This window comes from Vicia villosa, linkage group LG3 (genome assembly GCF_029867415.1).
Source record: "Vicia villosa cultivar HV-30 ecotype Madison, WI linkage group LG3, Vvil1.0, whole genome shotgun sequence".
Taxonomy (NCBI): domain Eukaryota; kingdom Viridiplantae; phylum Streptophyta; class Magnoliopsida; order Fabales; family Fabaceae; genus Vicia; species Vicia villosa.
In genome coordinates this window covers 120,383,776-120,397,828 of record NC_081182.1, presented here as the reverse complement: position 1 = coordinate 120,397,828, position 14,053 = coordinate 120,383,776, and the positions used below count along the sequence as shown (strand labels likewise).

General features: G+C 33.4%; 1 protein-coding gene and 1 long non-coding RNA gene across 5 annotated transcripts; both read left to right on the top strand.

The window, feature by feature from the left end:
• The first annotated feature begins 6,274 nt into the window (after nucleotides 1–6,274).
• On the top strand, nucleotides 6,275–8,316 carry LOC131656598 (uncharacterized). 4 transcript variants are annotated; one of them, XR_009300186.1, is made up of 5 exons: nucleotides 6,430–6,530; nucleotides 6,647–6,737; nucleotides 7,017–7,067; nucleotides 7,346–7,589; nucleotides 7,684–8,316. It is a non-coding gene; the product is annotated as an uncharacterized LOC131656598 (long non-coding RNA). The 4 variants fall into 4 exon arrangements; XR_009300184.1 differs by having other exon boundaries at nucleotides 6,275–6,737; XR_009300187.1 differs by having other exon boundaries at nucleotides 6,275–6,737; nucleotides 7,017–7,071.
• A 312-nt stretch (nucleotides 8,317–8,628) lies between these two features.
• LOC131658881 (protein FAR1-RELATED SEQUENCE 5-like) lies at nucleotides 8,629–13,733 on the top strand. The gene is made up of 2 exons (XM_058928131.1): nucleotides 8,629–8,652; nucleotides 11,565–13,733. Exons 1-2 carry the CDS (start codon nucleotides 8,629–8,631, stop codon nucleotides 13,731–13,733), a joined length of 2,193 nt encoding a protein of 730 aa, XP_058784114.1.
• The last annotated feature ends 320 nt before the right edge of the window (nucleotides 13,734–14,053 follow it).

Sequence of the window (14,053 nt, the reverse complement as noted above, 5' to 3'; positions counted from 1 at the left end):
CAATATTAGAAGTTTTGGGAATTTTCCGAGTAATTAAGATTAGACCGGAAAATATGAGACATTGAGTAAAAGGGAGTATACTGAAATAATTAAATGGGTTAGAGGTAAGTGTTGCACGTGTGATTTTATAGGCCCGATTGAAATGGAGAAGTGAGGTATACACCTAGGTTTTTAGAAAACCGGAAGCATGACATTTGGGAGCAATAGGATGAGTTTGCCGTGAAGGAGAAAATGGAAGGATTTTGCAGAGCCGGAAGCTTGGAATTCGACCAGAAATTATAGAGTGGACTCTATTGAATATATCAAAGATTCATGATCTGAACCATGTGAAAGATAAGAAAATTGCAGAGCAAAGAAGAAGATGAAGATAAAGCTCTCTTCATTATCAAGTGGTTACAGTTTGTTGTGATTCTGTTACCCCAAACAATTACATTCTATCTATATATATATATATATCCAATGAAAAGCTATAGAATGAAAAAGAAAATATATCTACCCTATAGGAAACTGACACGTATTAAAATATAAACTCCTAATACTCCCCCTCAAGTGGAAAGATATATGTCCACCATTCCCCACTTGGATGTTAGGAATTCATACAGTGGCCGTGGAAGAGCTTTGGTAAGGGGATCTGCTAGCTGTTGTGAGGACTTCACATGAATTAATTTGAGAAACTTGTTCTGCACATGCTGGCGAATGAAATGACAGTCTATATCCACATGTTTAGATCTTTCATGGCTCAAAGGATTTGATGCGAGCTGGACAACTGACATGCTATCACAAAACACCATAACCGACTGCAAATTGACTTCAAAAGCTCGTAACAGTTGCCTCAGCCATAGCAGTTCAGAAGTAAGGGAGGCTAGAGCTCGATACTCTACTTCTGCTGATGATCTTGCTACTGTAGGCTTTTTTTTGACTTCCACGAAATCAAGGCATCACCTAAAAAAACACAGAAACCTGTGATGGATTTGCGTGTCACTTTGCAACTCCCGCAGTCAGCATCATCAAAAGCTGTGATTCTAAAAGAAGACTTGGTTGGGAAAAATAAACCTTTTCCTGGTGTGCCTTTAAGATATTGCAAAACATGATGTACCCCTGTCAAGTGAGTGGTGCGAGGTTTCTGCATGAATTGACTTAATTTATTTACTGCATAGGCGATGTCAGGCCTAGAGATTGTCAAATACATTAGTTTCCCTATCAGCCTTCGATAAGCAGAGACATCCTCAAGGCTTTCCCCATCAGTATCGTTAAATGTCATTGTAGAATCTAGAGGAACGGTCATAGGTTTGGAGGCAAGATAGCCTGTATCTTTAAGAAGTTGTAGGGTATATTTACTTTGACAAAGATGGATCCCTCTAGTTGATTTTGCAATTTCTAAGCCTAGGAAGTAGTGAAGATCTCCCAGAACTTTCAGCTTAAAATGTTGTTGCAAGAGAATCTCAACTTCTTTTAACCTCTTTGAATCTGGTCCTGCAAGCACAATGTCATCTACATACACCAGTAGAATGACAAGAGAAGATTCCTTGCCACATGTAAACAAAGAATTATCAGCTGAAGATTGCTCAAAACCTAAAGATGTGAGGGTGTCACTGAACTTTTGATACCACTGCCTAGATGCTTGTCTTAAGCCATACAAAGACTTGTTTAATTTGCAAACTAGGTTCTCCCCTTGATTGGATAACCTTTAGGTAGCTGCATAAACACCTCTTCAGATAAATCTCCATTCAAGAATGCATTATTAATGTCTAATTGAATGAAACTCCACTGTTTTTGTGCAGCAATAGAAAGTAAGATTCTTACTGTAGTCATTTTTGCTACAGGAGAAAATGTATCCAGAAAATCTATACCAGCCTGTTGTGTGAATCCCTGAGCTACTAAACGTGCTTTGTACTTGTCCAAATATCCATCAGCTCTATACTTCACTTTGTAGACCCACCTACAACCCACAGCTTTCTTATCTTTAGGAAGACTTTGAATGGTCCATGTATTGTTTGCCTCTAGGGCAGCAATTTCTTCTGCCATAGCATGTCTCCACTCAGGACTAGATACAGCTTGATGATAGAAAGAGGGCTCATAAATGTTGGACACTTGCCCTATAAACTGTTTATAAGTGGGATGCAAGTTATCATAGTTTAGGTGATTTTGTATGGGATATTGGACACTGCATTGATAATTTTGAAGATAAGCTGGAGGCCTATGTATTCTAATGGGCCTTTGAGGTGGCTGATTATTCTCAACAGGGAAGATTTGGTTGTCATTTTGAGCTGCAGTAGGTGAATTTGGCATTTCAGCATCCACATCAAGCTGTGGTGCTTCATCATCATTATGGATCAAAGGGTTTGGTTCTTGATAAGAAAAGGAATCTGTGATTGCCTTTGGCAATACAGTGTCAGAAAAAAAATTAGACAGGACTGTATCGTCAGCTATAGAATTGAATGGAAAAATGGTCTCTTGGAATGTGACATCTCTACTGACTAAGATTTTTCTGGTGTCTAAGTTAAGGAGCTTATAACCTTTAACACCATGAGGATATCCTAGAAAAACACAGGGGGATGCACGAGGGGTGAACTTAGACCTATATGCAGGAATCGTAGAGGCATAGCAAAGACAACCAAATACTCTTAGAGATTCATAGTCAGGTAATTTACCTTGTATCAGCTCATATGGTGACTTGTTATCCAATCCAGAAGAAGGAACTCTATTGATTAAGCATGCACTTGTACTGACACAATCTCCCCAAAATCTCAAAGGAACTTAGACTGAAACAAAAGTGCTCTAGCAACATTTAGCAAATGCTGATGTTTTCGCTCTACAACTGAGTTTTGTTGAGGCCTATGTGGACAAGACAGCTGATGTGTAGCTCCTTCATCTCGTAAAAAACTAGTCAAGTCGAGCTCTTTGGCATTATCACTTCGAATTCCTTTTATGGTAGTGTTGAACTGTGTTTTAATGAACTTAAAAAACTGTTTAATCAACATAGGAGCTTCAGACTTGTATTTCATTAGATGAATCCAAGTGTACCTTGTATTATCATCAACAATGGTTAGAAAATAATGAAAACCATCATATGTGGCTTTGGCAAATAGCTCTCGTACATCACAGTGGATGAGATCAAAGGGTGATGTAGTGTGATTATTGTGTGCAATAAAAGGTAAACGATGAAATTTTGCAAGGGGACAAACTTTACAGAATTCATGACTATTTTTATTAAAGGAGAATAGATTTGGAACAGATTTATGCATAGAATGTAAAACATGATCAGATAAATGTCCTAATCTAGCATGCCAAGTATTGAAAGAAACATTTCCAACAACATTACAGCTAGGTTCAGATAGAGAACTTTTATTTGAATGGACATTAAGGGAAATAGAATCCTCCTTATGAGCAGACTTGAGGAAGTAGAGGCCATGAGTGTAATCACCCGAACCAGTCACCTTCCCCTGCTGAGTGTCCTGAATCAGGAATCCAATTTTAGAAAAAATGACAGAGAGTTTAGAATCCTGTAATAACTGACCAACAGACAAAAGATTGATGCGAAAAAGAGGAATGTACAACACATTATGCAAAGTTAAATGGGGATTAAGAACAACTGTACCAATAGCAGAAACAGGGACTTTGCTATTGTTGGGTAAAGTCACAAATCTGTGGGATAAAAACTTATATGAAGTGAACATGTTTAAAGAATGCACAATGTGGGAGGTTGCACCTGAATCAACTACCCAAGTATTGCAAGTAGGATATTTATGTTGATATGTAGAAGAAAAAACCATACCAACTGAATCACTTGGTGTAGGGTCTGTGTTAGATTGTCTGGCCATTTGTCCTTGAATATATGCTATGAGCTGCTGATACTGCTTGGTGTTCAAAGGCGTTTCTACATCCATGTTCTCTGTGTTTACAGCATTGGCATTTGGTTGTGAAGGGGTGAACACTTTTCCTTTCTTAAAACCTGGTGGATAACCGTGGAGCTTGAAACACTTATCTTTGGTGTGACCAAGAACATTACAATGTGAGCACAGAGGTCTATCCCTTCTCCCATTCTTAGACTTGGATCCATTAGAGTCAGCAATAGCATAGGCAAGGTTCTCACTGTTGCTACTAGTGATAGCATTAACCACACGCTGCTTTTCTTCTTGCATAACCAATGAAAAAACTCGACTAACCGATGGCAAAGGATCCATGAGCAATATTTGTCCACGAATTGAATTGAAACTTTCATTCAATCCCAGCAAGAATGTGAGCACATACTCATGGTTGATGTGTTCGATCAAAGGGTTTACGCCACCACAAACACATTGATGAATGGGACGAAACTCGACGAGCTCTTCCCAAAGACCTTTGATTTTGGAGTAGTACGCGCCGACTGAGAGTGTACCTTGAGTGCACGTAATGAAATCCTTGCGAAGTTGAAACAATCGTGGACCGTTGTTTTGCAAGAAACGTTCCTGAAGATCGTTCCAAATCGCCGCCGCAGTGGAGGCGTAAATGATGCTTGATGTGAGTTCTTTTGAAACTGAATTCAAAAGCCATGAAGCAACGATATTGTCGTTGCGTTGCCAGAGATGAAACTGAGGATCGCCGTCTGGAGGTCGCGGAATCGTTCCATCAACGAAGCCAATCTTGTTCTTCGCGCGAAGTGCAATGAGCATGGCACGACACCATGACGGATAGTTTTCCTCCGTCAAAAGGTGGGATACGAGAACGAGACCGGGATGCTCCGAATGATGAATGAAGAAGGGATTCTGCTGTTGATCTTCCATGGCAATGCGAAAGAGAAAAAAAGAGAGAGCTTGACAACAAGATCCGGAAGCGGAAACGGAAATCAGATCTTGACGAAAGAAGATCTGCAGATAAAGTCTACTGATACCATATTGAATATATCAAAGATTCATGATCTGAACCATGTGAAAGATAAGAAAATTGCAGAGCAAAGAAGAAGATGAAGATAAAGCTCTCTTCATTATCAAGTGGTTACAGTTTGTTGTGATTCTGTTACCCCAAACAATTACATTCTATCTATATATATATATCCAATGAAAAGCTATAGAATGAAAAAGAAAATATATCTACCCTATAGGAAACTGACACGTATTAAAATATAAACTCCTAATAGACTCCGAATACAAGGTAAGGGTGGGGTTCTTGCTCTATAAACGGGGATATGATGGACCGTATGTGGGGTTTGGGTTATAACATTATCTTTATGTTTTGTGTGTTTTAGTGTTTTCTCTGCTGTGTGATTTTTTTGAAAAATCATGATGAATCGTGTCTGCTGATGAATAACGAAAGACTGTGTTGATTCTTGACTCTGGAAATGTTGATGTCTTGATTAATTTAATTGATAATCATGTGCTTGATGATTTTGTATTGTTAAATTATTCCTGGAATTGGGTGTTGATCGATTGCTGGGAACTAATTCGGGAAGTGAAGGAATTAATGAACAGAGGAGAAGAAGAAGCAATTAGGGGCGCCCTATGTTGGTGGGGTAGGCGCCCTATGTTGGTGGGGTGGGCGCCATAGCCCTGTTTTCCAATTATCTTACTTTTTCTTCTTTTGTTTTACAATAACCTCAGTATGTACTACATGTACATGTATATGTATATATTAGGGTGAATTTTGTTTTACTGTAACCTTTGCATATATTATATGTATATATATTAGGATGAATTATAATGATATCAGGAATGGATTAATAGTAAAATATAATAATATGGATTAGTAAAAATATGCATTCATAACATATATCACAGGACTAGTGAGCAGGGATAGGGAAAATTTTAGAAATCGCATGAACAGTATTCTAGCATTTATTTAAATTATGTGAATATAACAATCAGTAGGATTAGTTGTAAAAATAATTGGTTTAGCAGTGACCGGGTAAAATAACAGAAAGATAAATTTGGATTATAACTAGTACTTCTTAATAGTGGGTTCAGTGTGAATTAGTAGTGAATTGCAGGAGTAATAAATATATAGCAGACTCAAAAGAAAAAGAATAGCCACTGATATAACTGACACCTGTGGAATTAAGTAGCAATCTATCTACTTCTACTATCTACCCATTATTAATGAATTGACCAAACTACCAATAATACCCTTTCCTCAAAAAAAAATTACACTACGAAAAGGATATTTTAGTAACTAACAAATTAACATTACAACTTTTCTACCTTCCAATAACTATTTGACACTTGGCAATTAAAATCCTTTCTCCATTCCAAATAAACCTACACCTTTTTACACTCTTTTCTCTCTCTCATTTTAAATTGTTTTTCCCGTTTTCTCTCGTCTCTCTCTTTCTCTCCTTCCCTCTTCTCTCATCTCTCTCCTCAAACCCTAAAAATGTCTGGAAAAAAACCACAGACTCTCATTCCCGCCGTCAGAAACCCATCGCGTCGGGACTAACCCCCCCCCCCCCCCCCCCCCCCCCCCGCTGCTTCACTCATCCACAACTAAGCTAAATCTTCCATGAAAATGCTGCTTTCATTCATCCACAACAACTAAGTTGAATCTTCCATGAAAATGATGTTTGAATCTAATAAGTTTCTTTAAGTTGTTTCACTTCTATGAATAAGTTGTTTTATTATATAACTTATGTGAATAAGTTCTTTTTTTCTCAAATAACAAATAAGCTACTTTTTAGAGGGTTGCAGAGGCGAGTTTGGTGGTCGGATTTGTAGAGTGGAAGCCAGAATCGGTTCAGTGATGAGCGGCGGTCGGAAGAACGTACAGTGGTTAGTTTGCTGTTTTTGTTCACTTCTTTTCCTTTTTGTTTCGTTGTATGAATTTGGTTTGATGTACATTAAAGAAGAACAATGCTGTTATATTTTTCTACTGAGATATTTTTGTTTTCTGCTCATTGTTGTTGATGATCCAATGTTTCTTATTGTTGATAAACTAATGATGAAAAGATTGATTTGGGTATAATGTCAAAGTTGATTTGGTGGTTTATACACATTTCTTCCATTTTGCTTTTCTGATTAAATCTTACTTTAAGTTTCTTATTGTCATAGAACCGATGAAGCTGTTTGAGCTGCCTCATGAGCATCCCACTTGTCTCTTGTGTAAGTACTTTTCCTACTTCTGAATGTATGAATGTTGGGTCTTAAAATGTAATTACAACTATGTATTGTATTCAAATAGTGTAGTGATTAGTTTCGTGTAGAATACTTTTTTTGCAATTTTATGATATCTCTTGATGAGAGTCAGTGTTACCTCTATAGCTGAAAATTTTGTTCTGATATTAAATTCATTGTTTCCAGTGGTTTGGGCATGTCTATGATCATTTGGTTGGATGTCCAATATTCACTTCAATAATGGCTTTTCCTTTTTTTTCTTTCAGGCCTTCACTTCAACTGCTCTGCAGAAAGGAGGACTCTCAACTGGAGATGTGGCAGCACTGTACAGGTATAAGAACACCCTTATAGATGTCAAACTTGACACATCATCAACTGTGGGTTTCTTTGTCTTTTTAGATTATAATATCTTATTTGTTTCTATCTTTACCGGATCAACACAATCCTCACATTCACCGACCTTTTTCCATCCACAAAGACCAAAGTCGAATCATCTACAACAATAATCATGTAAGATTTTGTTTTACTCAGATTTATGTTACAAATCTCTTTCATTAGCTCATACGAGCGCTAAATTGAAACTGAACATGTTATTTTGTATCAGTGGCGACAAGGGTGACGACATTAAAGTATCGTACCTCCACCATCTAACAATGTTGTTGTTGTGGATATTACAAGAAAGTTCTCAGCAAATCAGAATACTATTACGGTTGGCGGGTCTTTTGCTATTAACCCTCTGACACAGGCCAAAGTAACGTTCAACAATTATGGAAAGCTTGGGGGATTGCTACAACATGAGATTTTCCCCAAGTCAGTGTTGACTATTTTTGGTGAGGTTGATCCCAAGCTTGGTTTGGCCATTGATCTCAAACCTTGAAGTTTTCCTTCATTTTTGAAACATGTGATTGAAGCCAAAACTCTATTCAATTTTTTTGGTGGCCGTTGAAGGGAGGGAAGAATAATAAGTTCCATAGATGAGCATTTCTAGGATCTTTCTGAACGGATGAATCATCTCAATAACTTGAATCCAGCTGTGCAAAACATTCACATCCATGTATACTTCTATGTCAAGTTTTGTAAAATGATACATGCCATATTGTACTTTGCATTACTCATATTTTTCTAATTTTACTTACTGTTAAAAGAGTTTTCAATATTATAACAAACCAACTATGTAAATGATGTGTACTTCCTGCATTTATCAGTTTTGAATCCAACTTCACAACCTTCAATGAAACTCGACAACCCTCCATGTTAGTGGTAAACAATTATACTATAGTGCCTTCAATGAAACTTTGTATTTTATCTATTCACCGAAGTTGTATTCGTTTTACTGTATTGCTTTCTACATTATAATTGAAAGAAATGACTGCAACATATATTTTTGAAGAACCATTTTTCTTTCTACTTGCTGAGTTAATGAAATGACACAAGTTTTGATCTTAATATCCCTTTTGCTTTCAAACAACTATGTATTTTATCAACTGACCAAAGTTGTATACTTGTATTTGTTTTCTACTATTTGCATTCTACATTCTATTGGAAGGAAATGACTAAAAGATCTATTTTACAGGTACTACTTAAAGTTGTTAGTCACTGTCCTAGATCTAATGGTGGTCTGTGTCTGTGTTAAGATGCTCTATGTATACCAACTTCCAAAGTTAAAATTTATTGGAAGAGGTTATGCAAAGAAAATTGAAAGAGATTATGCATAGAAAATTGAAAGTTAAAGAAGTCTAATAAACCAAGATCCAACCTGTGAATTTATGAAGTAGTCTATTGAGTTATGCATAACTTTTGTTTTCATTTGAATAATAACTGTTCAGATACCCCCACTTTATATATTTAGATAACTGTTCAAACAACATGCATGCAATGCGCTATCAAACTGTTTTATAAATAAATATGACAACGAAATATGATAGGATCCATCTACCATTTTTTAAGCTCAATTATTTACTTAAATTGATTTAATGGGGAGTCATGTGTACTACTTAAATTGATTTAGTGGAATGACATATTATATTATATTAATTTAATTAATAAATCATTATTAAATTAATTAGTTAAAAAGAAAATTTGATTTTAATTTAATTATTAATTAATAAAAAATAAACTGGTAGAAAATTTGGCGGAAAGTTTCGATAGAATAAATTATAAGATTGTAATTTAGTACGATGATAATATGAGAATTTTTTTTTAAATAACCATGTATTAGAAAAAAATTACGCAAATAACCATATTTCGGAAAAAATTACGCAAATAACCAAGTTTCAGAAAACATTGACACCAAGGCGCCATGTACAACTTTTCTGCAATAAGCCATCTCAGATGGCGCCTTGGTGCATTTTCAAATGGAAAATTGAACAAAAATATACAAGGAGGCGCCATATGAGATGGCTCCTCCTCCTAAAAGTTGAAGGGAGGCGCCATTTGACATGGCTTATTGGGACTGAGTGTGCCATGTCAGATGGCGCCTAGGACTAAAAAAAAGGGGAATAAGCCATGTGAGATGGCGCCTTGGAGTTAAGGGTTTCAGAAACCTGGTTATTTGCGTAATTTTTTTTGAAACGTGGTTATTTGCGTAATATTTTTTTAATACATGGTTATTTAAAAAAAAATCATATATGATTCTAAATTCATTTTATTAAATTAAATAATATTCAATAATTATATAAGAAATTAAATTTCTTTTTCGTAACTTATTATTAGTATAATATCTGTTATATATTAATTAAACTTAAACTCTATTATATATATTCAACATCAATTGAATATTCATTACTATATCACACTCATTTTTTTTTTTGTAATTTAAACATAAACTCTATTTATTATTATATGACACATTTTTTATTCAGTATCACCGACATATGTGAAAAGTCTAATGTCAATGTCAACCATTTCACTTGCAATATATACATAATTTATTATGATATATATATATATATATATATATATATATATATATATATATATATATATATATATATATATATATATATATATATATATATATATATATATATATATATATATATAATTTCATTGTAAAAATTATTTTTAATTATATATGGCTAAGTTTACATTTATATAAATATAAATATTAGTGAAAATGTTTATTTTTAAAGTATTCTACGGGAACATGAAATTACTTATTGTATATTAACGCGAATGTGAAATTACTGTTAAGAATATTGAATATTAACGGAAACATAAGGTTATTGATAAAAATATTGAATATTCATGTATCATTATACTTAAATTTCTGTTAGGTTCATTTTAATTTATGTTTTGGATGAATAAAAATGATGACAGCGTCTTAAAAAAATAATGTAGAGGAGCTTCCAATAATTATATAGAGAATTAGCTTTCCATCTCACGGGTCACTATCTATATAATATTTATTTTATTTCAATCATCAACTATATTTATTTGAGAGATAAAATTCTTATTTTCAAATTGCAAAATTTTCTCTTTTTTCTTCCATCTCACATGTCCATTTTTGTCCCATTTTACAATTAAATAACTTATTTCAAATTTACATGTGAATTTAAATAATTTTATATCATATTAAATAAATTTACCCGTGCGGACTCACATGTATATCAAATAATTTTCTATGGTGCATTTTTTTTAATTTATTTTTATGCTAACCTGAGCCATTTATTGCTAATAATGTTGAATTATATAATGGGTCATGTTATTCTATATTATTGTTGGGCTGTCAATTATTTAATTCAATATTTGGTCCTATTTTACTTTCGTGTTCTTGACCTATCTTATGTGAGAAACGAGAACTATCTATACCGATCGTTTGATTTAATTAACGGATATGATTTAAAAATTTCATATAAAGAACACTTTACTTGATTTTTTCTAGAATGGTTAATATTTTAAAGAAAATCATTTAAAGATATTCTTACCAAAAATATTTTTATTTGATTAAATTGTTATAAATATATTTTGAAATATATTTATTATAATTAAAATGTATTTAATATTTTTATTTTAAATTAAAATTCTCTAAGCTATATATACATTTTCAAGACTAAAAAAATACTACAAAATAATATAAACTTTTAAATAATAAGAAGTATAAATTTTTTTAATAATTTTATTTGTATTTAAGTTATATTCAATTAAAGTTATATCATCTAAAGTTATATGCTTTATTTTATCTTTAAGTCATTATTTGTTTTATATTTTATTAAATTATAAATTATAAAACATGTATTTTTTTTATCTTTTAATTATATCTTTAAGTTATTATTTGTTTCATATTTTATTTAAATTAAAAATTATAATACATATATTTTATATATTTTTAACTAAAGTTTGGAGTCGAACAAAGATGATGAACCGACACTTGATACTTCACAAGATGCTCATATACCTGAATCAGTTGAGGTAATTATAATTATTAAATCTTTACATAAACGAGTTATATTTCAATTTTAATTTTTTTATTTGTTTTTTTTTTAGACAAATCATGAGGTTCTATATTGTGATGAAGAAATAAAGCCTAAGGTTGGACAAATTTTTGATTCACTCGAAGATGGTGAATTTTTTTACAAAAGATATGCACATAGTGTTGGTTTTAGTGTGCGTTGTTCATCGGAAAATAAAAATAAAGATGGTGTCATACGTTGGAAGTACTTTGTTTGCTCTAAAGAGGGTTACAAACCAAATGTATCAAAAGAGAACGAAGTGAGTGAATTGGGAGTTAAAGTCAAGAGGAGGAGTCTTACTAGAGAAGGATGTGATGCAAAAGTTGCTTTCAAGTTGTTAGAGGGAGGAAAATATGAGCTAACTCGATTTCAAGAGAGTCATACACATGCACTTGCCTCACCTAAAAAGAGACAATTTCTTAGATCTGCAAGAAAAGTGAATAATATTCATAAGAGTATAATGTTTGCAAATAGTAGAGCAAATATTGGTCCTTCAAAAACATACCATTTGTTGAAGGAACAACTAGGTGGTTATGAAAATATTGGGTGCACACAGAGAGATCTACAAAATTCGTTTAGAGATTTAAAGACCTTAATCAAAGATTCAGATGCATATGTCTTCATTGATAACTTTAAAAGGAAGCAAGAAGTGAATCCCTCGTTTTATTTTGCATACGAGGTTGATGTTGAAGATCGACTGAAACACGTTTTCTGGGCAGATGGAATTTGTAGAAAAAATTACTTCTTATTTGGAGATGTAATGTCGTTCGACACTACATATGAAACAAATAAATATTCCATGATATTTGCACCATTTACTGGAGTGAACCATCATAGACAGTCTGTTACTTTTGGAGCTGCCTTCTTAGCAAATGAGAAAGCTGATTCATTCATTTGGTTATTTGAAAAGTTTTTGGAAGCTATGGGGGGGAATAAACCAAATCTTATAATAACAGATCAAGACCCTGCCATGAAAATTGCAATTGAGAAGGTCTTTGATTCTTCTGCACATAGGTTTTGTATGTGGCACATCATGAAAAAAGTTTCTGAAAAGGTGGGTGTTTCCTTGAATTCTAATGAGGAGTTCAATAATAAATTTAAGTCATGTGTTTGGGGATCAGACACTTCTGAAAATTTTGAAGCATCATGGAAATCCATCATGATTGAGTTTGGATTGAAAAAGAATGAATGGTTGTCACACATGTATAATATTCGAAATATGTGGATCCCGGCTTACTTCAGAGATATATTTTTGGCTGGCGTATTGAGAACAACCTCAAGATCAGAGAGTGAAAATTCCTTCTATGGTAACTTTTTAAATCCTACTATTGGCTTGGTAGAGTTTTGGATGAGATTTGAGTCTGCTATAGAAGCTCAAAGGCATAAAGAGTTACTTGCTGATAATACTTCACTTCATTCTTTACCAATGCTAAAATTAGACCGTGGATTAGAGAGGCATGGTAGGGATATTTACACTCGTGAAAACTTTTATATATTTCAAAATGAATTATGGATTGGATGTATAGACTGCGGAGTAGAAAATATAAATCAAAATGATGGTGTGGATGTTTTACACATAATTGATAATAGTGTGACAAATGGTAAAGTAAGCGAGGTGGTTTATAATGTTTCTGATTATAGCTTGACTTGTTCGTGCAATATGTTTCAATCACAAGGCATACCATGTAGACACATACTCTGTGTTTTAAGAGGAAAAGGTTTAAATGAAATACCGAACAAGTATATTCTAAATAGATGGACCAAAATGGCGACCAACAAGTCTGTTTTTAATGTTGATGGAAAGGACTTAGAAGGTTTGTCCGAAACAAAAAATGAGAGACAACTCATTTCAGAGGTATGGGATCATTTATATATGTGCATGCATATGGCTGGGCAGTGTAAGGAGAAGTTGCTTCTTATAACAAATGGATTTGCTAACATTAAAAAACAATTATCTGAATTTGAAGATGATTCTTTACCCACCAAAACAAATGAGCTAGAGTCTTTTATTGGTTTTGATCTTTCTAAAGAAGTGAAAATTCATCCCCCACAAATTTCAAAGACAAAAGGAAGTGGTAAACGAATTAAAGGAGGAAAAGAGAAGGCTATTGAACAACAACAGAAAAGATCCAGACTTTGTAAATCATGTGGCCAATATGCATCTCATGACACTCGTAATTGTCCATCGAAATCATCTCCTTAATCTTGGTAAAAACAATCCACTGTTTTGTTTGATTTCTAGTTTGGAAATGTTTCTTTCTTGTTCTTTGTTGCAGTAAAGACAATTTAAATGTTTTGTTTGATTACTTGTTTGGAAATATTTTTTGTTTTATTTTATGTTGCAGTAAAGAAAATTTGGACTAGTCCCTAAAGCAATCATAGCATATCGGTTTCATGATGCAGTAAAAAAATTTAGACTAGTCCCTAAGCTATCATAACATATTAGCTTCATGTTGCAGTAAAGAAAATTTGAACTAATCCTTAAAATAAAGTTAGTCATTTTATTTAAATCAATGGTTTTTA